The 24,558-nt window shown below is 37.8% G+C and overlaps 2 protein-coding genes and 1 pseudogene across 2 annotated transcripts; 2 read left to right on the top strand and 1 right to left on the bottom strand.

The window, feature by feature from the left end:
• Window positions 1–355: 355 nt before the first annotated feature.
• On the top strand, window positions 356–2,785 carry LOC133905697 (uncharacterized). The gene has a single exon (XM_062347458.1). The coding sequence runs from the start codon at window positions 356–358 to the stop codon at window positions 2,783–2,785; it is 2,430 nt and encodes an 809-aa protein (XP_062203442.1).
• A 7,318-nt stretch (window positions 2,786–10,103) lies between these two features.
• On the top strand, window positions 10,104–15,546 carry LOC133906623 (probable aspartyl aminopeptidase; annotated as a pseudogene).
• A 593-nt stretch (window positions 15,547–16,139) lies between these two features.
• On the bottom strand, window positions 16,140–19,993 carry LOC133906575 (adenylate kinase 4-like). The gene is made up of 6 exons (XM_062348518.1): window positions 19,799–19,993; window positions 18,506–18,651; window positions 18,293–18,412; window positions 18,008–18,175; window positions 17,101–17,190; window positions 16,140–16,651 (listed from the first exon to the last, which is right to left on the bottom strand). The coding sequence occupies exons 1-6, from the start codon at window positions 19,899–19,901 to the stop codon at window positions 16,553–16,555; spliced, it is 726 nt and encodes a 241-aa protein (XP_062204502.1). The 5' UTR covers window positions 19,902–19,993; the 3' UTR covers window positions 16,140–16,552.
• Window positions 19,994–24,558: the final 4,565 nt, after the last annotated feature.

Genomic DNA, 24,558 nt, shown 5'->3' on the forward strand with positions numbered 1-24,558 from the left:
AGATTGCAGTGCAGATTGCAGACTTGCAGTGCCGGTGGTCGGTCCGTCGGTGGAGTCAGCCACTCAGACCTCAGCCCTCAGGTGGTCAGGCCTGCTGCCTGCAGCCACAGAGCCACAGCCACTTCGTTCGGTTCAATCGTTCCTCACGTCAGCAGATTTAAGGTTAATTTCAATTAAACTCATTTTTTTAGTATTGTAACTTTGTAATTTATATGAGTTCAACCACTAACATGTTACTTTTTTTAATTATCAGTTCGTCCTAGGTATCATGTCATTGAGAAAGTACGCATCGGGTAGCGAAAAAAGGAAAAAGAGAAAACAAGTGGATGAGTTAATAGAATCACAGAAGGGGGCAATGGACAAATTCTTAAGGAGTAATACGGGCAGTTCACGAAACCCAGATGAGTGGGCGATAGTTGCTGTGGAGGAACAAACTAATGTGAACGATGACGACCAAGGTCCTACCCCTACAGAAGACAATGTTGACATCAATGAGGATGATAATAATGTAAGTGGTCATGACAATATATTTAATTCATCTGCTACAAAATCTGCTAGTGTTGATGACCAGCCGGTTTTTACTACGGATATTTATGATCCAAGAAATTGGGATAATCTTGATAACAAAGCTAGGGACATATTAGTAGAGAAGGGGCCTATAAGAGAAGAAAATATTGTATTCCCTTTAGATGACAACTCAAGACATTTTTCGTATACTCATTTCTCTAGAAAAATGAGCAATGGGGAGGTTCATGACAGAAAATGGTTAGTGTATTCGAAGCATGTTGATAGAGTGTTTTGCTTTAGTTGTAAGATTTTCAATTCTAGAAATTGCAAGAGTTCATTGGGGCGTGATGGATTTAGAGATTGGAGGCATATTAGTGAGAGGCTAAAAGAACATGAAGTTAGTGTCGAGCATATTACCAACATGACCTCTTGGAATGAATTGAGAGCTAGATTGAGGAAAAGTGAAACAATTGACAAAGATTTACAACAGCAAATCACAAAGGAGAAAGAACGTATAAGACAAGTTTTACTAAGAATAATTGCCATTGTCAAATTTCTTGGTAAACGTAATTTGGCTTTTAGAGGATCCAATGAGCAACTCTATAATGATCATAATGGCAATTTCTTAGCTTGTGTTGAGATGGTTGCAGAATTTGACTTGGTGATGCAAGACCATCTTAGACGTATTCAAAATAATGAGATTCATTATCATTATCTTAGTCATAAAATTCAGAATGAGTTGGTCTCTCTTTTGGCTTCTGATATTACAAATTCTATCGTAAAGATCGTGAAAGAGGCAAAATATTTCTCCATTATCCTAGATTGTACACTAGATGCGAGTCATCAAGAGCAAATGAGTTTGTTGGTTCGATGTGTTAATATGTCCGATGGCAAAATAAAATTAGAGGAGTTTTTTTTGGGTTTCTTGATGGTGGATGATACATCTGGTTCAGGACTTTTCAATGTATTGATTGATTCTATCAAGTCTTTTGGTCTTAATATTGATGATATTAGGGGTCAAGGTTATGATAACGGTTCTAACATGAAAGGAAAACACAAGGGGGTGCAAAGACGATTGCTTGATATTAATCGAAGAGCTTTGTATATGCCATGTGCTTGCCACAGTCTTAATCTTACTCTTTGTGACATGGCTAAATCATGTGCTAAAGCTATTTCATTTTTTGGAATTGTGCAACGGATATATGTATTATTTTCTGGTTCTACCAAAAGATGGAAAGTTTTGCTCGAGCATATTCCAAGTTTAACTGTGAAATCGTTGTGCAATACTCGTTGGGAGAGTCGAATCAAAAGTGTAAAACCAATTAGGTATCAAGCTCCTGAGCTAAGGTCAGCTTTGTTAAATTTAAGGGAAGCTGATGATACTGATCCCAAGGATAAGAGCGATGCAAAAAATTTATTTGAAGTGCTTGGCAGCTTTGAATTTATACTTGGTATGATTATTTGGCATGACATTTTATTTGTTGTTAACACTGTGAGTAAGAAGTTGCAATCACCGTCCATGTGCATTGAGTCTACCTTACAGCAAATTGAAGGCATAATGAATTACTTTCACAGCTATAGAAATGAAGGATTTGCTTCTAGTCTGATCATAGCCAAAGATATTGCATCTGAAATGGGTGTAGAGGCATCATTTCCAGTAAAGCGTCGTTCTATTAGGAAGAAACAGTTTGATGAAACTGATTATAATGAAGCAAATTTGCAAGCTGAGAGGGCTTTTGAAGTTGATTACTTTTTTGTTATGGTTGATGTGGTAATCACTTCATTGAAAACTAGATTTGAAGAACTCCAAGAATTCAAAAGTATATTTGGGTTTTTAATGAGCTCAACAATCTTGAAGTCATTGGATGGTATTGAACTAAAAGACCGTTGCACTAAATTTACAGAAACTTTCTCTCTAAAGGGTTCATCTGATGTTGAGTTAAATGATCTCATTTCTGAGTTAAGTGTTATGCAGTTGACTTTACCAGATAGACCAATGTCTGCCATGGAGATTTTTGAGTTTGTCAGAAATGCAGATTATTATCCTAATATTTCTGTTGCTTATCGGATCTTATTTACTGTACCAGTGACTGTGGCATCTGCCGAAAGAAGCTTTTCAAAGTTGAAATTATTGAAGAACCATTTGAGGTCTACAATGTCACAAGAAAGATTAAACGGTCTGGCAACTTTATGCATTGAGAAGAAATTATTGGATGAGATTGATATTGATACAATCATCAATGACTTCGCATCTAGAAATATCCGAAGAAATTTTTAAGGTAATATGTTTGAAGTATTCCATATAAATATTGTTTTTATTCAATTTAAGTTTTTTTTGGTAACAACTCAAATATATTTAGGGCCCTATGTTTAATTTCGCACCGGGCCCAAAAATTCTCAGGACCAGCCCTGAGAGCGAGGTGGGATGAGATGATTCTATTCATTTCATGTATCTAGGGATGGGATGGGATGATCCGGAATAAAATGCTTGTTTGGTAGGTAGGATGGAACGAATCCATTTTAATACTTGGACCCACCGTCAGCGTCACAATCGAAGTGGGATGGTTGCGTTCGGCTTTTCTTTTGAACGACTCCGTCTCGAATCTTTGAAGAATATTCCCTGATTCAGAAACATCCTATCTCACTGAATTCCAAATAAACAGCTCAAAAACGAAATAAATTTGCTCCGTCCCACCCCGTCCGACGAACCAAACACTACCTAAAATACCATGTATCCTCCTTGCCCAGCCCAACTCCAAGCATGAGGACTTGCTCAGCTCGGCTAATCCTCCACGCATAGTCGTCTGAGTCTCGATGCCCTGCTTGCCCTCACTGCCCACATCGTCATTGCCACTGCTGATCGTCGGGGCATGGGGTGCTGGTCTGCTCTTGGCTCTCGCCATGCGTGGACCCTGTCGGCTACCGCCCTCCAGTGCTCCAGCCCCATCGTGTCGCCCCATTTCGTTTAATCAGTTCCGTTCTAATTTAAGTAGACTACCGTCCAGCCCCAGTGCCCGCATTGCCCATCTGGTTGTGCAGCCCGGCTGTGGATTTGTGGGCAGTTGCTGCACGCATCTGAAAAGAAACAAAAGAAAAGATAATTATTGTGCATTTTACCATTAGGCCCTTTTGTGAATTTGATATGTGAATCGATGTAAACAGAAATGGAACTACAAGATTTCTCATGAATTCATGAGCCAAATGTTAACGGTTAAAGTATCTGAGGTGAGTGAGTAACTTAAGAAAATTGTTGAATTGCATAGAAGTAGTGGTGGAGATTTGGAAGAAATCGTGGAGGTGACATTTTAGCAATCTTAAATGCTTACCAACACAAATTTCTAAATAATAGTACTATTTATATCGAGGTTTATATTGTTTATCTATTTGAATAGTTCATAATGAATTTGTTTGATACTGAATTTGATATGGGGGACGGGCCAACCTTCTCGACATAGGATCACCGAAGATTAACAACAATGAATTGTAGGTGTTCACTCGCAACCATTGTAGAAACTTGCGCCTCTTTAACTCACCATAGATAGAATGTAGAACTCGTCAAATCCATAGATGTTCACCCACTGCCATTGCAGGAGCTTGCGTCTCTATAGATTCATCAAATCACATGCTCGAATATAACTATATAACCCTCATTTTTCAATGAAAAAGCAAGCACGATATTTATTGGAACACTTTATTTCCCTCTATGTTGATTGCGCCTAATCATAGGAACAACAGGCATGAGACCCTCATCATAGGAGTAACTTGTAACTAAAATGTATTCATAATATCGAGTCTAAATTACATGAATACACATCTATCTTATATAAACTCCTAAGACAATTAAAATAGGAAAGAACATATTACACAACTTGGACTCGAAGTAACAAAACCTAAACTTTCTGTCATTGATTTCTCTTTTATATTATAGTACAACCAAAAGAAAATAGAGGTTGGGACTAGATCCATTATATGGGCCATCAAATAAGCTTTCTAGCGGATACTTGTACGTCCAAAACGAACTCTGTATGTGAGAGATATGTACTTTCTAATCCAGGTCTACTAGCTTTGATGAGATCAATCTGAATTGAATTCAAGCATTCCTAATATTCAAACTCCATATTGGAAACAACAATCCATATCAATAATGAAAAGTCTCCTAAATATTTGAAAATTCATAGAACAACTGGATATCCTCTAATAATATCTTGTAAGCCTTGTACTCTCCATGTTTAGCAATCATCGCGCGTTGCCATGACAGCCTGCTTAATATCCAATGAAATCACCATAATTCTTGGTAGGACCTTCAAATCATATGTCGTTTGATCTGTTGGAAAGTAGACTTGATAAGAATTCCGAATAACAAATTTGTATGCCTTGAAACACTCTAAAAATGGACATACAACTTCAGCAAATTGACGAACAGAACTGCAAACCATCTAACAAGAACTTAGTTACCTATTCCTCATCAGAATTGTTGATTTGTTTCATACCTCTCGTTCATACTGAATTATTTGTGATTATATTTGTAAATTTGCAATAGCAATAAGGAAAGTGGTTAAGGAGAGATTTTATCATTCTTTGGGAAATCAAAAGCACAAAGAAATTCCTGTGTTGAAGAACCGACAACATGCACAATGCCGAAGGGCCAATAGTATAATCACAAGAAGCAAGAGCAATAGAAGACAATGAGTCTCCTTTTACTTATTACATCTATTATTTTGTACATCAACTCTAACTAGTTCTTGTTGCCATTGTAAGAGGTAATGCAAATTTTGAGTGTTTTTTTTTTAACCAAGTGCCATATTTGCTAGATGTTATTGGAGTTTCTTGCAAGCACCATGAAATGATTAGAAATGTTAGACCTCAAGAAATTTATAAGCACTGGAATTGGGTGATATTCAAAATGGAAAAGAGTTGAATTAAGAAATAGGATTGTCTAGGCTAGGTAACTGTTATGTCCCAAATTTCATAATCGCGTGATTAAGCTTAATCATGTATCATTAGCGTCATATTTATTTTTGAGGTAAATTATTTTGGCGCACTAGAGCACTTTGTTTGAAATCAATTAGATGAGAGAAAGAAATTCAGGAGAGAAAAGAATTAAAATCGCAATGAAAACGGACCTCTTTCTCTCTAACATGTGGGACCCACCCGGCCCCACACCTCACCCACTCCAACCACTCAAGTGGGCAGCCCCCACCTGCTCCCTCTCTCTCCTCCCTCACTCCCACCGTGCAGCAGGAGCTGCTCCTCCTCCTCTCCCCTCCCCACTCAAGCTCTCACTTCCTCTCTCTATTTCTTCTCAAATTCGAGCTCAAGTGAAGGATTAGAGGTATGCATGAGGTATCATTGCATTCTAGAGCTCATAAGCTACTCATTCATCCAATTCATTTTCGTTTTCTCGAAAGATTCGAGCCAGATTTGATGTCTTTTGGTGTTCATGGTTGAAGCACGAGAAACACCGGAGTTCTTCGATTTCCCTCCATTTCCTTCACTTCCCGGTGGTCACCCAACTCCACAAGCATCTTGAGTAAGTCTCTTAGGCTCCCCATGGCAAGAATTCATAGTTTGGTTGGTCGATTTCGAGTTTTAGCAAAGTTCATGAGTTTTTAAGGTTTTGGACCAAAATGAGGATTTAAATGAGATTTGATTTAGAAATTGAGTTGCTAGGTGGTTAGTTGAGTTCTAGACTCTCTAAACTCTCCCAAACATATCCCCCTATAGAGTGAAAAAGATCGAAATCGATTTGGCCAAGTTTCCCCTCAAATAGGAGCAGTTCTGGAAAGTCCGGAACCTCCGGAAAATTGTACGGAAGTTCCGCCGCAAAAAAAGTGCGGAGGGTTCATTAGTTACTGTTCATCAGGCGCATTGAGGCTTGTAAAATTCATAATTAATTCATCCGAACTCCAAACGATGTGAGACCAGTTGAGTTAGCTTCGTATGAGTGTGAACTACGTGTTAAAAATGTTGAAACTCCAGAAAATATTTTTGAGAATTAGTGAGTTAATTAAATGTGTTTCGGCTTGTTTAGGTCACGGTTAGTTGTTGCCATGTCCTAAAATTATGAAACCACTTTTGTTAGCCTTATATTAACATGACCTACACATTAAAAATACTACGAGCCATGAGATGAGTGTTTGAATCCTGTTGGTTAATGAAATACGCGTTAAGGTTTAATGAGTCATCGAAATGGTTTCAATCTTTAACATTGCGTAATTAATTGGATCTAAACCCCTTATATAGTGTATGACCATGTTTAGGTAAAGTGTGTCTAGTGTTCAAATTGAATCGATCAACGAATCGGCGAAAACATATTTCCTGTCAATGTCCGGAGTGTCCGGACAAAGTTCGGAGGGTCCGCACATGTCCGGAGTATCCGGAGAATTCTCCGGATAGTCCGGAGTTTGCCTAAGTTGCGCAATGTCCGGATGTTCCGCACAATTGTGCGGATAGTCCGCATATGTCCAGAGGTTCCGCACTTTCAGCAACTTTTCAAATTAGTTTGAGTCCTAATTTTGTTCTAGTTCGCATGTTTGCACTTTTAACATGTTTTGTGCATCCTATGTCATGCATTGTTGCATTTCATCCATACTCATGGCATTGCACGCGTTATTCTTTTTAGAGAACGTCGAGCCGGTGATCCAGGAGAGCGAGGGAAATTTTGGACAGCCACCTAAACAGCAAGGCAAGCATCTATCATATTGAACCCTGTTAGTTGAACTGAATAAAGTCTAAATATTGATAAATTATGCTTATGTATAGGTTTGCATGTATATGAAGTCGATGTCGGGCTTTTATGGGTAGAACCTATGTTGATCGTATTGTCTCTACCTTGAATTATTGTTGATCTATATCCTTGTAGCCTGGGTTTATTCAGGATAAGGTCTAACTTAAAAGTGATGCGAGATGCTTAGCAATGCATAGGTCCTCGGTAGAAGTCGAGCAGTGGAACGTCCCATCGTTCGCAAGCTATAGGTTAAATTACTTTCACAATGGTTATCGTGTTGGATTGTTGGTGTTGGTTGGTTGAGTGGTGAGTATGAGACGAGATGTGGACGGTCTTAGGGGTGTCATCTGCCCTCAAGGAAAGTCCGGGGTAGTTCTGGAAGGGAATCCGGACACTGTAGACCGCTTGCATCGTTTAAGGCCGATCGTCGGGGTAGTTGGCTTCGCACTTACCTTATTCACTACATGCCGATCTAATGGTAAGGCAAGCTGAATACCTTCGCAGCTGTGGCTTTGTGGGGCCTGAACATCGACGGTGTGAGCGGGCGGGCTTGTAAGTGGTACTAGTTTGCTCTGGGAGTAGTTCTAGTACCGTCGCGTCAAGCGATGCATGCCGCACACGGTTGGGGCTGGTTGGGAAAGGTTGACACGGGTACCCCTTTGTGTGCACTTTAGCTGATGGCATAAGCCGTATGATCCCCGAGTCGTGTGGGTCCAAGAGTATCCCCCTGCAGGGTGTATAAACAGTTCGAACTGTCACGCTCTCGATCATGAGCATGCTATTGTTTTATTTGCACCCGGTCGTAGAGTTCTCGTGGTTGGCTCGGTTGTATGGTTCAGATATATGGTTTGTGGTTCGGATATGTGGGAGGTGGTCGAGATGGCACTTGTTATACATTGATACTAATGAGGCTTCAATTTCATATGATCAGTTGGTAGTTGTAGGGTAATTTTATATATGTTGGTTAAGTTAGTTACTCACACATATGTCTAAGTTGCTTACCGCATATATTTTACTTAACCTTATGGACTATTCTTGCTAACAGCTCAATGCATAATCTTTGGAGTCGGGATATTATATACCCATATTGTGTAAGACTTGCGAGTACCTTCGTACTCAGGATGCTGCGCTTAAGTTGATGCAGCTTCACAGGTCGGCGAGAAGGGGGCGGTGTTTGGCTACTTTGTGTCTGCCGATCAGGGTGACGGGCAGGAGTAGCACACTCTACTCCGAACTCAGTGTTTTGGTATGGAGCCTAAGGGCATGTGGCTCCATATCCTTTTGTTGTATAGTTTTTAGTCTTCCGCTGATTAGTTCTTTTGTTGGTTATGAGTTGAGCAGGTTTTAGTCTCCTTCTAGCTCTCTTTTGCTGTAAATTATGATAATTTGTTGCATGCTTAATAACTTGTAATATAATGTTAATTACTCGCTTTTTCTTAAGCTTTGTTGTGATGTACCTTTGTTGTGATGTATATGTTGGAAGGGCATGTGTTTTGATCTTGAACACAAAACACGTGCCGGGACTACCAGGATGATATTCTGGTTAATCATCGAGATTTTGATTATGAATAATGATCCTCTTGGTGATTAATTAGAATATTATTTGGACGGTTCCTCACAGTAACACTCATTGGAATTCTCATTATAAAATTATTTTGCATATTATTACTTTGTATTCTACAATCCGCAAAGTACTCATTGGACTAGGAAAAAATTCCTCCCACAAAGATGATAGGGAAAAATACATACTGTGTGTGTGGAGCATTGAGTCATTTAATTTTATTTTCAAGGCACACTTAATGCTAGCCTTACTTAGATACACATATGACTTATGTCGAACTTTACAAAGGAGGGAATGAGATATTACTAATGCTGTCACTTGTTCATTTGGTTAAGAATAGATTGCAGCATACGAGGGATGGTGGATGGGAATAATTTCTTAAAAAAAGTCACATCATTTTGAATAAAGTACCACATTAAAATTCCTAATCTCAATCGTAGATATAAGTCTTTTGGAACATCTCAATGTTTTTATTCAAAGCAAAACAAATGATGATCATTTTAGAAGAGAAATATATTTTTGTGTATTGATACTATTCATCAAGAGCTTGATAACATGTTTGACAAGTTTAACATGTAATTATTTGTTTGAATTCCGTTCTTAATTCTTTTAATCATCTTAACTCATTTGCTCTTAACATCTTATTCAACATGTTTGACAAGATTAATGTGCAATTGCTTATTTGTATTTCAACCTTAAATCCTCTTAACTCATTTGCTTCCTATAATAAGGAGTAACTAATAAACCTTACCAAGTTTTATCCCAAAGAGTGTTTAAATATAGATTTGACAGGATTTTTCTTTCCATCGTGATAACTTTATTATTGACATAAGAAGTAATGGTATGTTTAATGATCTAAAGACTTTTGGTGAGCTCTCTATTAAGCTTGTTCAAACACAAAATCATTTAATATACAATTTGATATATTTGCTTCTTAAATTGGTATTGCTCCTACCAGTTGCTACAACAAGAGTCAAAAGAATATTTTCTACTATAAATTTTGTGAAGAATAAGTTGAGAAATTATATGAGTCATCAACTATTAAATGATTGTCTTGTAGTATTTATAAGACGAAATATATTTTTAAAGGTCAGCGTTGACGATAGAACCAAGCACTTCTAAAATATGAGCCATTCCGTGTGAAATTGAGTTATAATTTACTTTTGATGATTTGTAATTTATATTAATATAACATTAATTGGTACTTTTATTTAAATAATGTGTATTGCATTTTATTTAATTTAAAATTTAATTTTATTCGACTTACGATATAGTGCATAGACACACTTATAATTTTTTTAAGGATCCGGCACTGCACGGCTGCGACACTTCCGTCTCTAGCAGTCCCCTTGCTGCATCGCCGCCGCCCATGGCCTCCGCCGGCGCCGTCACCCCTGTCGTCTCCGACCTCGTCGACTTCCTCAACGCGTCGCCCACCGCCTTCCACGCCGTCGGTACGCGCCCCTTTCGCTTCTGCCTCCCTTTCTTTGTTTTCTTCCTTGGTCGACGCGGACTGGACTAAAACGCTTGCCTGTTGCTTTCGGCGGGAGAAGACGAGGCGAAGCGGCGGCTGAAGGCGGCGGGGTTCGCGCAGCTCTCGGAGCGGAAGAGTGGGCGGGGCTCGAGCCCGGTCGCAAGTACTTCTTCACCAGGAACCACTCCACCATCGTCGCCTTCGCCATCGGCGCCAAGTGAGCCAGCTATATCCACCCGCCGACCTTTAGTTTTTGGGGTCCTTGAATCCATATACTTCATTCAATTAAAACCCAAAACATTATATGTACATGTGTTCAAGTGCTTTTTGTCATTTGGATTCTTGGCTAATGTGTTGATTTTTTGCAGGTACGTTGCGGGTAATGGGTTCCACATCATCGGTGCACATACTGACAGTCCATGCCTCAAACTCAAGCCCGTCTCCAAGGTTTGATCTTTCCACTCTTGTTTATCGATTTCAGAGTAAATTGCGCTCTGTCTTGCAATTTGGATATGATAGTATGCGTCTGTATAACCAGTGATTCATTTATAATTCGGGTATATAAGTTTGTTATTATGTATTATTCTGCAGTTGATGTGATAATTTTTTCATCAAATAGTGACAGAATCTTGCTTCTTGTTTTGCAGGTAACCAAAGGTGGTTATCTTGAGGTTGGAGTCCAAACCTATGGCAGTGGCTTGTGGTACACATGGTTAGACCGTGACCTTACTGTTGCTGGCAGGGTGATTGTACGGGAGAAGAGGGAAGGCACGGTCTCTTATGCACATAAACTTGTACGAGTGCAAGAACCGATCATGAGGATCCCTACTTTGGCTATTCACCTTGACAGGTTGGTGTCAGAAAATTTCTATTTGTTATATATCTCATTATTTTTAAGCCATGTTCGTTTTCTCCTATGTTGAGTTTTCAGTGGTTATATTTTGAGAGCATATCAATCAGTGATAAATTTCATGTACCATCCTCTTCATAGTGGTAATGGGTAAATTGGGAACAATTTATAAAGTAGGTCTGACCTTGACAACTTTGTTTTTTTCTCTGTCAATTCAGTTTCTTCCCGTAACTCATGTATTTTGTTACCATTCAAAAGAAAAGACATCAATACACCACGATCTAGCAACTGGAAAGTCCAGTAATTGCAATTTGCTTGCTTAAACTGAAACAGGGAATGCATTATCATGCCTTTTGATAAGTTACAACTTCTAGTAGGTAGCACGTCCATGTCCAGATTGTGGCATCCAACATGGTTGCTGAGCCTGTTGGGCCCATTTAGGGTGTTGAGCTGGTGATGAAACCATATTTCAGTCTTTTCTTTTGTTTGGAAATTATCTTGGTCTTGCTATAGCTGTGACATGACATACATACTGCACCTGACAATTTTTAATGTTATTGTTGAGTGTTCTTTTAACTCTATGTATTTTGTAAGTGACATAGGGACATAGATAAGTGTTAACTATTTACATTTAAAGACAATGCTAGCAGTAGACAAAACATCAACTTTTTTTGCACCTTATGTATTTGTTATGTAAAAACCTGTAAATTAACTAGCATTCGCATATTGACGTGACAGGAAGTCTCAAAATTATATGTATTGCTATAACTAATTAGTTCATTATTTTATTATGCCATGTCACCAACAAGTGCTTCTGAAAAGCCGTAGTATCATTATGCAGTCACTTGTGATGATACAACCCATGCTGCAGGATTTAAGCTCTGTATTTCTTTTGAAGGTGTTGTCTTTCACAATAATGCTAAGTAATTTGCATTCATCTTTTTTGCATCATGTACAGGACTATCTCCTCAGAAGGTCTCAAGGTTAACAATCAGAATCATATTGTTCCAGTGCTGGCTACATCTATCAAGGTGATTTGAATACATTGACTGATCTTCCCCTTTTCCCCCCTTCAGTATGCATATTTGTTTGCCAATAGCGCATGATTGGTTTCCACTGGAATTTGGGTTTTCAGTTGAAAAGACAAACTTGTTTTATAAACTCTTGAACTGATCCTGAATATTTGACATACAACAAATCAGTTGAGTTCTATGTATACCTTTTGAAGTTATCATATTGTATTTTCTATGTAGGAAGCACTGTGTGCTTGTACCTCCTGTATATTATTTGTGTTCAGATGTTTTAAGCGGAAATATACAGTATAAATTTCTACAAATCATTAATAAAGTTCACCTACATAATCTACAAAAATTGGGCATATTAGTGAACATCATTATTGGCACTTAATATATATCAAAATAGAAGTATGGAGAATCTGTGGGCTTTATTTTCTTTTAAAAAGGTATGTCTTAATTTAAAACATCTTTTTTTGCAGAATGAAATGCAGAAATTAGTGGGAGAAAATGGCCCAAAGGAGTCATCTGATAATAAGAACACGAAGCACCATCCGTTACTGTTGCAGGTACTTCTTTTTGCGTGTTGTAGTTCTGATGAACCAAAATTTTCCCACATATTAAATAAATATCAAGAGCCCTTGGGTTTTGAAGTACTTTTTTCTTTTTTTCCTGGTGTCATTTTTGTTATAGTTTATTGCTAAAGAGGCCAATTGTGAGCCTGATGAGATATGTGACTTTGAATTGCAACTGTGTGATACTCAACCAAGCATTGTAGCGGGTGCCATGAAAGAATTCATCTTTTCAGGAAGGCTTGACAATCTTTGCATGTCATTCTGCTCATTGAAGGTTTGCCTTGCTATTTCATTTACCTACAGCTACCAGTTATGAATTCAACTATTTGAAACTACTAAAGTGCTTTTTGTGTGACTTCTTAGTACTGTTGTTCTGATCTTGTAAAATTCGAGTTGAGTGCTAGCTTCTTACAACACTCTGATACGATTTATGCAATTCATTTTGCCTGTCAAGATTTGCATGTAGGAAAGAAGACATAAGTTGCATGCTAGACTTTGTCAAATAACCATTTGTAAGAATTTTCAGATGCATCGTATAGTATTATGCAATTTAAGGTAGTCTATCTTTGAAGTTTCTTTTTTATAAAGCAGAAAATATGTAGTTTTTTCTATTTAATAAGGAAAGAACACAAAGAACCCAACAAACAACAATTTGTGAAACTTAGAGCATGGTAAATTCTGGAGAAGAATGATATCTTGGATATTGTTGAATCTGAATGATTGTAAACCATGCTTCCACATCTACTCATATTCTCACTTTTCATTCTTTTTTTTTTCTTTTTGAAAGAAAGTTCTCACCTGTTATCTGTAACTGGTTCGACTACACAATCCCCACCTATATAGAATAGTAACCGTGAGTATTATAGAATGGGCTAGCATGGTTTTGTAAGGTTACAATACTCTTACGTACTAAGTGACATCGTCATTCGAGCCTCTATGATACTAATTGTTCCATAACACTTATATGACCCTGAAGATTCTGATATAAAGCCTATTTTAAGTCCATAAAGCTGAGAACATTCTCTTTTTGATAATAAATTACTAATCAAGGCCTTCTTTTGCAGTAAAATTACATATATTAATTCTTGCAATACTTTTCAGGCCTTAATCGACTCAACTTCTGCTGAACACTCTCTTGATCATGAATCCGGTGTAAGAATGGTAGCTCTATTTGATCATGAGGAAGTTGGGTCTGATTCGGCTCAGGGAGCCGGTTCGACTGTCATGTTGGATGCTTTATCAAGAATTACAGGGTCTTTAAACTCTTCAAATTCCAAGGTACTAACTAATTTTTTTGCCTTGCCAGAACTGTTATTCTTTATTTCAGTGGGCCACTGGATCTGGTTTGTCAGCTTCTTATTTCATTAAACCATTTTTTTCTACATGACAGATAAGTTATGCACTACTAGTACGTTAGTTTCCTTTGTTTGGGATATTTGGTTAGTTTGGACAATGGCTAGTCATCTCCAGTTGTTTGTTTCCTAAGTTGCAAATTATTTGTAAGGAAATAGCATTGTATCTTTTATAATCAAGCAAATATGAAATGGAAAAGGTCTCTCCGGTAGTGACAGTTCTACCATGCACTTTTTTGGGTACCCGTGCTCTTTTTCTTTTCTTTTTTGGCTGGTTGCCTTAGACCTATACCCTTTCAAATCATTGCCATTCTTTTGCCTAGCACCATTTAACTTCAAGTCATCACCGTCCGACCTATCTCTGATGGATGTTTACCTGTGCACCTATATCAGATGAATGTCTACCCTGTTTTAAATTAGGTTCATAACATAAGTATGCTTTTAAATCTATTTGTATCTAAATGATCTTGTTACTCTTAAAATAATTGTCTTAGCTATCTCTGTTATGATATACTTTAAATTATGTTGATGGGAAATATAAGCTATAGTTAAGCTTTTCATGTCACATTATTTGCATTTTTTGTAGCAGATTGTTTTCTAAATTTCTAACAAAAATTGACAAGCTGCTTTCATTTTGTAGTTGCTAGAGAAAGCTATTCAAAGGAGCTTTCTGGTGTCTGCTGACATGGCACATGCTTTACATCCCAATTATATGGTAAGAATTATCTATGATTTATATATATACATCAAAATTTAAATACAACTCTGAATCATATGTGATTTATTTTTCCAGGACAAGCATGAGGAGAACCACCAACCAAAATTGCACAGAGGACTTGTGATTAAGCATAATGCTAATCAACGATATGCTACCAATGCTGTGACAGCATTTATTTTTCGAGAAATTGCTGAGAGGCACCAACTACCGATCCAGGTTAGTTGATACAGAAAGCACCACTATATAGTAGTTTTAAATATTTATTTCACAACATTATCTTTTCTAATGTGGAACTAAGAAATGCTCTAAGTTTCAAGTTTTATCTTTTTTTCTTTGCTTTTTAGCTATTTTTTATTATTCCTAATTGCCTTTATGTATACATCAAATCTTATTTTTAGTTAATACATTGGTGAAATATTTTTCATTGATCAATTTTGCAGGATTTTGTTGTTCGCAATGACATGGCTTGTGGTTCAACAATTGGGCCAATACTTGCAAGTGGTGTTGGTATTCGTACTGTTGATATCGGAGCACCGCAATTATCGATGCACAGCATCAGAGAAATGTGCGCAGTTGACGATATTAGCCACTCATATGAGCATTTCAAGGCCTATTTTGAAGAATTCACTGAATTGGATAGCAAGGTCAAGGTGGATTACTAAGGTGGTGAAATGTAATAGGTTAGCTTTGTTGCACGTCGTACTAATGGCCCAGGCCCAGCTGATACAAAATTGATGAATAAGAGAAACAAGTTTTGGAGAATGTGTAATTTGTGTGTATTTTGGCCATATCGTGTTCTAAATTTCATCTATCTATCTCACCCCATATGTTTGAAATTCTTTCCGTTCGTGGCTTTCTATTGTATTAGTGAATCTACCATATGACTATTATCTTACATGGTTGTAGGGCTCTTATTTATAGTCTAGTTAATCATTGAATTATTGACATAGTGGGTTGACATGTACTATAGAATCATACAGGATTTCAAAATGTAGGAACAGAGGATGGAATTGGGGGCTTATAATCACATTGCATATGAATTTGGCTAGTTCATTCCTATGTTCCAAGCAATCGTTAAGAAAAAAACCCAAAGAATTTAAATTCTCTAAATTTATACAAAACTCTTACAATCCAAATGGGCCCTTATTTGTCAAATGGTGGAGAAACGATTAAATGACGTGACACTTTTTGGAGGTCCCTATTATTTTAGTCAAATTATGAGAACTACATTTAATGCATTTGGTCATCTTGAGTGTAGAAATTTTAAATGAAATATCTGTAGAATTGGTATAAACTAATATGCATTTGTATGTTATTACAAAGTATGGATGCAGCTCTAGTTCAACGAGCAATAATCGCGGGTAAACATACAACTTGAAACATTAATTTGACTTCATTTGTGGCGAGTAAATACAGCTTCCGCTCATTAGAACAAGAATAATTAGTGAAGCAGAGAGCTATGGACCTTACTAGGAAATTCATAACGATTGTCACCCTCAATAACCTAAGCATTGAGGTAAGAGCTGGAACAAGGAGAATTTTGCTAAGGATGAATTGCTGTGATCATCAGTATTGGTACACAAAAAAACAACTTTCTGCATCCAAAATAAAAATTATTCAGACTGTTCCCGAGCTTGTTAAAGCTGTGATAAAATGGTGCACTCGCACAAACGAAAAATTGAAGATGAAAACCGCAGGACGTCAGCGTCAGTATAAACTTAGAGGGAACCCACACAAGGGACTTTGGTACACGTCCTGCTTAAGCTGGAGCTTCATCACGAGAGGGCTTTCTGCACCTCAGCAGTCACTTCCTTTGGTGGTTTCTCCGCATGTAAATTCGCCACTAAGCCCTTCTTGGAGTAGTAGTCAATCACCTGGAGGAGGCCAATTGTTCCAACATTAGGAATAATATTGATTAATAGATCACCAACATCCTTTATTGGTTCGAGAGAACAAACAATCTACTCACAATGACAAAAATTCAGAACTATGAACAGAAGTGGAGAAGTTGAATTCATTAGAACTCAGAAGGCATATGTGGCGACAAAATATACATGGATGGAGCATCAAAACTAGCAAAAAGCCAAAAACGCAAGAAATTGCAGGTCCTACCAAATCATCAAAAGAGCTTTATGCAGTAATAGTTACAATATCAGTAATTGAGAAAAAATATCAGTGAAGAAATGGGAGATTGAAATATTTTACTCCTAGACAATAAAAGCATTGTTTAGAAAATTATATTAGCTATAGAAGATAAGTTTTTTCTGAACAATTATCTCCTGAAGAATATACAGGGAGATAGCTCATTTAAGGAACAACGTACAGGTTCAGTTTGTCTGTGGAAGGCTTCAAGCCTTGACTTCAAGACCTCAGCTGTGTCATCTCTCCTTTGAATCAATGGCTCTCCGGTGACCTTAGTGACAAGAGAAGCAAAAAAAAAAGCAATCAGACGAAAATTACTCAGATATTGTTAATTGTAAAGACATTCAGTATAAGAATTCAAAATCACAGCTGCACAACTATTTTACTGGGCAATTATTTCCATATTGCAAATTGAAAAAGATATGTGGTATCAGAACAAGTAAAAAGCAATCAGATGACAATTACTTCTAGAAAATCATATAAACTCTAGCCCAATAAAGGTGTAACATATGCCTTGAATACAATCAAACTACCAAAGTTAGAAGTGCTTGCAATAATGCATAGTCTTCTTGCTGCAAAAACATGTCAATATCTATGGATATTTATCTATATATATAGGAATTTTGCATTATTGCAATTTCCATGAGGGAGAGAAGTGATCCGTAAACAGCAAAATTGTGACAAACAGGATGTAGAAAAGAGACACTACATGCACAGAATTGGCATCCATAAATTTATAACAATACGAGGACACATTCAACTGTTTAAACAAACCAAAACCATCATTCTAGCAAAATTACCAGCATTCACAAGCAAAATCAGGCCATAAAGATTAAGCCTACCATAATTGTACCAATGCAATCATTCTAATTTACCCTGACAGACTGGGACTCATCTGTAACAATCTAAATCTTTAAAGAGCATGCAAGTTACACCAACAGAGCATAGCTGATGGAAAGCAAGCTGAACAATGGTATACGGCAAAAAAAACGAACTGCTCCACACTAGAAACAATAAGAATGCTGTACAAATAAGATTACGCAAATATAACATAAGCAGCCAAACTAAGTCCTCTGTACTTTACTTACATCATCTACTCCTGGAGCCTTTGGAGGTGCAAATTTCGTATGGTAAGTCCTTCCGCTAGCTGGGTGGATCCAACGACCAGTAATCCGTTCTTCCAATATAGCATCGTCAATCGCAAAGTTCAACACCTTGTCAACATTAGCACCTTGCTTTGCCAGCATCTCGTCAAGCTGCACCGGACTTTTACCAATCAGTGAGGGGTAAAGACTACACTCCTAAATTATAACTACAAAATCAATCAATCATCAAATATAGGTAGTCTGATGCATATTGATCAAGGATCTGACCTTCTGTGCTTGAGCAACTATTCTAGGGAAGCCATCAAGAATGAAACCTTTCTGGCATGAAGGTTTTTTCATGGCTTCATCAATAATCCCCACAACTAAGTCATCTGAAACAAGCTCTCCCTAAAAAAATTGGAAGTCAACATACAGGGGAGTCAAGAAGCGCCTTTCTGTTGGTTAGTAGTTTTCTATTTTGTTATTGTCTTCAAACGCTACCTTATTCATAGCTTCTTTAGCCTTGATCCCTAGAGGAGTCTTAGCAGCCACAGCAGCCCTCAGCATATCACCAGTGGCTAAATGGCATAGGCAATATTCATCTTTAATAAGGGGTGACTGAGTTCCCTTTCCAGAGCCAGGTGGACCTACAAGATTTGTAACAGAAATGTAAAATTCTCCAAACCAGGAGGATTCTAGAATATAAACAAATAGTCGAAATTATAATTCAAGAATTGAATGAGAAAACAAAAGATGTATTGAATTATATTGTGTTTCTTGCTCTCCACAAAAGCATTGTGACCAAATCTCTCCCTACACAATCATACACACTTTCATTCCAACTACCAGAATAATATATCAAAATTAAACAACACTTAATAGCTATAAAGACCAAGACAATACAGTGTTGCAATACTACTAACAAGACCAGTACCACATGCATGAAAGGAACAAAACAGGGTCACCATCTAAAGCTAGACACCTAAGCGCAGATATAGTCTATATTTCATTTACTCATCTTTACTGAAACAGATTTTGGCCATTTCATTAATGCCAATCACTTTTCAAAATGCAAATGCACATTGCTAGCAACAAAACTAAAATACAATTACATCAGAGCGTTCACCTGATGTTCAATATCAGGAAAACTTGGGTGAAAAGTGAAACAAACAAAAAAAAAGGCCAGATCATCCATATGTTTCTGTTCCAATAGCATTTTTTAAAACAATCCATCTTTACTCGTATGCACAAAGCTGCACCCTTTATCTTCCCAAAATGAGCAAAAAGCTTCCACAACAGACCAAACTGACGACAAATATGTTCTTTCTACTTTTGTTAATCATTAAGGCTTTTCTTGTATATGACAAATTCTACACCTCTATTTTTGTGCAAAAGAAACACATAAATACGAAGGATACTACCCTTCAACCATCAACAATGAACAGCAAAAGGACATCAGCCACCTGAAATTCCCGCCCTACTCGACCGGCGCGTAATTGACTAATTTCCTTTTGCTATTCCATCAGTAGCATCTTTCCGTCCGTTCAGGAATCCCCGACCAATTCATTCACCGCAAGCAACATAAAGAAGCACAATCTGTTCGCGGCAGACGCAGGAGTGTAAAAAGAACCGAGATTTCATGGGGTAAGGAGACAACTTTCTGCGGATCTCGAGCAAGAACTCCAGCAAGGCGCGGCCTTTCCCTCCCGGTGGCATCAGGAAGCGCGTGGGCGTGGATCCAATGAGCGCCCGCGGAGGAGGAGGAGGAGGTGTAGTAGGGGGAGAGGGTTGTACCGATGAGGATGAGGCGCTTGTCGGGCTTGGAGCTGCACTTCATGCGGCGTAGCAGCTCGTGCATCAGATCCAGCGACGGCACGTCCTCCAGGTTCGCCGCCATCTCCGCCGCCGCAACGAGAAAGCTCAACCCGCCTGCGTGCGTTGCAGCAGCGGCTCACGGTCTGTTGATGGCTGGCTCCATCGGCTCGGTCGGGTCGGGCGTTTTGTTGGGCTTTTCGTTTTCCTTTCTGGTGAGGTGGGGACGACCGGACGAGCACAAATTTCTTCATTTCTTTTTTCTTTTGTGATACGAGCAGAAATTTCTGCCATGCGCTTTTTGTTTCTCTTTTGTTCAATTTGTATGCAAAAATGGTAAATTTCTGTCAAAATAACGTTTACAATATCTGAAGTAAATGTTTGCAACATAAAAAAAACATCAAAATAGCTCGTTATATGCATCCGATTTCGGGAGAAAAATTCCAACCGCAACATCACGTCATGTTACACGCAGCATTTTATGCAAAACCTATGTGATATAGAATTTGGTGTAACATATAAAAATAACTATGGTAATAAATTTCTATAACGTCTGGAATATTAAATTTGCACATCTGAAACATTAGAGATGCGAAAATATAGGAAGTAACTTAAATGTATATTTTTTTATCCGGATCTGTACGCAAAAGATTTCGAGATGCAACATATGAAAATAACTATTATAATAAATTTTCATAATGTCTGAAATATTAAACTTTGGATATACGAGGACACAGATGTTAAAAATATGCGGGCCATCCGATAGGTCAGACACTCGAGTTACAACATTATCGCAAAAGAAAAGCGGCAAATTTAGCCGAAAAATAGAACTCCAAGTTTGTTGGTATGACATGCTAGCCGAGGTTTAATGTATTGTCACATATGGTTTGGAAACCACACCTTAACATGATAAGCTATGATGAGTTTATGATGCTTCATCGTACTATACTCTATGTCAATTGTCATATTTCTATCTTCCTACTTCTTGGTCTCTCTTCACTCGGATTCCCCCTCTCCTCCTTATATCCATCGTACTAGCAACATCAAAGGCACCATGGCCATCACCTCACCTCACCTGATTCATTAACAAGGCAACTGTAGTATCGAGGCTGATGAGGGAGAACGGTCACCGCATCAAAGGTAGAGAGAGTAAGGGAAGAGAGTGGACAAGCGCGTTCACTTATCGTGGCAACGATGGCCATGGTGACATAGCATCTAATTCAATAGAACATTCCAGCACATGAAAAGTGAATAGCCTAAAGAAAAAAAAAACAAAGTCTACCAGTTATTTAACAACAGTTCTTATTGCCCCTTTGAATTTTTGGCCTATTGTTGTAACCGATTTAACAATTGATACATATTTATTCTCCTCTTAAAAAAACTTGAGGCCAAAATTTTGCCTAGGCAAGATATGCCTTATTTGCAAGTTAGAACGCCTGTTGTCTTCAATCCCTTAGAAGTACCCTCATAATGAATGCGGGACAAATATTTGAAACCTCGCTCGGATTAACAGGGATTTGCTAAATAAACATTAGCGTTAGTTCTTTTTTCTTACCACAGATGACGGGGAAGATAAAAGCCAAAGGGCTTTTTACCATTGCAAACTTGTGGGCAACTATTTGTATGGGAACCAAACTCGGTGTGAATTGGTTATCTAATTGTGAAAAAAAATTCAATAGATTAGTTCATTATATGAAAAATAAACAAAAGAGACCACATAGTCACTTAAGAATCTTTAGTGATGGATTTTGCTACGACACATCACTTATGTAGCCTTAGATCAAAACCGAACCATGACCCATCACTTATAATAGGTTATCAGTGACGATGACATTAGTGATAGGTCAAGTTGTGATCCGTCACTAATGACCAACTCATCATTGATTGGTTATTTTAGGTCAGTCATCAGTGACGGATCTCCCTAGGCTGATCATAAGTGACGGCTCATGTTATGACCTGTCACTGATGACTCAGCTCTATCATTAGAGCTGGCCAACTACTGCTCAAAAGTGAGAACTACTCTTCTTACTTAATTTGCCCAAGTGAAATTCATATGGTTGGGAAGAAAAATTCAGAAATTCATATGTAAATTCTAACTTGTCATTGAGACATTCATAAAATTTTATATGTAAATTCTAGCTTGTCATTGAGATATTCATAAAATTTTATATGTACAACTTATCATTAATGACGGGTAATAATGACCTTCGGTAAAAAAGTTAAAAGATAAAATATCCAACTTCCTTCAGAATGCATGTGAAGGTGAGGTGGTAAGAGGGTTGCATGCGCGAGAGGAGGTCATGGATTCGATTCCCACGGAACTCAAAGTATAAAAATAATATAAAAAATAGCAAGTAACTCGTGATGAGTGGTGATGCCACCCTACGTTGGGTGACTCAGGTGAAAAAATATTGTTTAAATTTTTTTATTCAAAAATACGAAAAATGTTCATCAGTCATTAGTGAGAAATCAAGATTTTAACCCATCACTGATAACAAGTCATAAGTGACGGGTCACGGTTATAATCCATTACCGATGATCTTCATAAGTGACATGTTACTACTATGACCTGTCACCTCTGCAATCATCGGTGACAGATCGTAACACATCACTAATGACTAAGTTATCAATGACGTGTTCAAGATGACGAATACAAAACCCATCACCTATAACGATTATTACCTGTCACTGAAGATTTTTTTTCATCTAGTGGTTGGACTACAGGTACGTAAGGATGTGAATTTGGTTTTGCTAGTAGGTGGCCACCATATTGAACACGAATGACCCGGCTACCAACCGTGGCAGTGGCAATATTTCCTGGAGTCCATTAGAATTTGCGTTTAAGCTTCAATAGTAACAAGAGAAATTTTAAGACAACTCGTCCACGGATAGTTTGTGTGTCCAAACATGATATACTGCCATGTATTCCCAGACAAAGTGTGGTGAGAGCCTCACTTATCAGAGGAGGCTCAAGCTTAGAGATGATCAATGGCCTTGAGGAGAGAAAGAGAGAGTGAGTCTACATCGTATGAAGGGGAAAAATCTGCTCTCTTAGCCCTTGGATTTATTTTAGAAAGAGAGAGTAAGAAAAATTACCACCTATCTTTAAAATATTATGCTATAATCATGCATATAGGAAGATATTTAGGGTTTTTCATCCCAATACATATGACGTGGTAATTAAGATACTAAATTGCTACAGTGATACCACATGACATTATCTAAATATCTCAGGTTAGAACGTTTCCAACAATATCCTATTCTAACAAAATATTGTTTTATATTGTATTCTATTTGTAAACATGACATTGAAAAGTTGCTCTCAATATCTAACCAAATTCCACATATAAAGCTTACCAACCAAATAGCTGTTGTCACCAACCCTAGGTTTGGTGGCCACCTAATGGGCCTTCATTTTCCATGCATTTGCTGGCAAAGCCACCAACACCAAACATTTCGTCCGGTCTCCACAAGAAACAATTGTATGGCGCGCCTTGCACTCTTGCTCTTTCTGATTGTTGTGTCCTGCAGAAATCGTATTTCTCTCAAAGTGTCCGTTGACTCATTTAGAATTTTCTTCCTGTGATTTGTGACCCGTAGCATTACAGTAACACTGGGTGTTCTTGTAGGTACTAAACTACGCAAAGTAGGGATCTGATGCTTATTCATTACGGCACTTAAGAGACAAATGTACTCGAAGGTCTCAAATAGAAAAATCATCCCACCACTTGGGACGGGGTTTTTGTATGAAATAATATCCGGAATTACAGTATTTCTTGTAAAATCCTTGTGTTTAAAACATGCCCTTACGAATTGTTTGCAAATCAGATTCAATAATAATGTTTGGTTGGGCCATAAGGTGTTATTATCTTTTTCTCACAGTTCCTAGAGAATTTGAGCTATCATAAGCCGAATTGTTTGATTCAACACAAAATCCAATTGTCATTTAGCGTTTCGTGATTAGCCTCAAAATGTTCTTCTGTTAAAAATAATGTTCAAAATGTGTGATTGCCATTTATTTGGTAGAGAATAATGTCATATAGAATCTGGTCTCTGAAAAGTGTTACATGAACACCTATATCCATTTTTTTCATATCGGACACTTGAATCCGAATCAAGTTTTAATTTGACACGTGTTCGATTCCAAGTATTATTTTATATATCTATTTCTTTTTTTATTAAATTAGACATCCGAATCCATGTTCTATTATGACACAAAGTGTCCATATCCAGTACACACTAGTCTCTGGTTGCTTACTATGCTGGACTTTTTGCTGCGGGCACACAACGTGCCATCGGCACCCGGGAGCATGGTATGAGGCTTGCTTAGCATAGGAGAGGCAATCCCGGTGAGGCAGGCTTTTTGATAACTTTGTGTTGATAAATTTTTATTTGGTTCTTTCAAAGGATTAGAAGATGGGTAAATTCACGGTTCCTTCAGATCTGCACAAAACGTAGCAATTTGTTGGAGGCTCCAATCGACATGATCGCAATGTGAGATTTGTGGCCCTAGCTACCATTTTAGGAACATGTTTCTCACCAGCATGACTGCCAACTCCTCGGTGTTGGCACTATTACGTGCATATATAATTTATTAACTTAAAGTGCACAGGTCGGTGTAGCAATTTTCATAAGTATTCTAAAGTTTATCAATCTAAGGAACAAGTGGATCTCAGGCACAAATGAAACATAGATCAACTTACCAGCATCAATGATGTGGGGATGCTCAATCTTTCGTAGGT

This window comes from Phragmites australis, chromosome 23 (genome assembly GCF_958298935.1).
Source record: "Phragmites australis chromosome 23, lpPhrAust1.1, whole genome shotgun sequence".
NCBI classification, from domain to species: domain Eukaryota; kingdom Viridiplantae; phylum Streptophyta; class Magnoliopsida; order Poales; family Poaceae; genus Phragmites; species Phragmites australis.

Excerpts from the sequence above, each read along its gene's own strand:
- LOC133905697 (XM_062347458.1), top strand. The coding sequence starts at position 356 with ATGGACAAATTCTTAAGGAGTAATACGGGCAGTTCACGAAACCCAGAT.
- LOC133906575 (XM_062348518.1), bottom strand. The coding sequence starts at position 19,901 with ATGGCGGCGAACCTGGAGGACGTGCCGTCGCTGGATCTGATGCACGAG. Across the intron at positions 18,413-18,505 it reads CTAAAGAAGCTATGAATAAG|GGAGAGCTTGTTTCAGATGA; the intron begins GTAGCGTTTGAA and ends CAATTTTTTTAG. Across the intron at positions 17,191-18,007 it reads AGGCTCCAGGAGTAGATGAT|GTCACCGGAGAGCCATTGAT; the intron begins GTAAGTAAAGTA and ends CTTGTCACTAAG.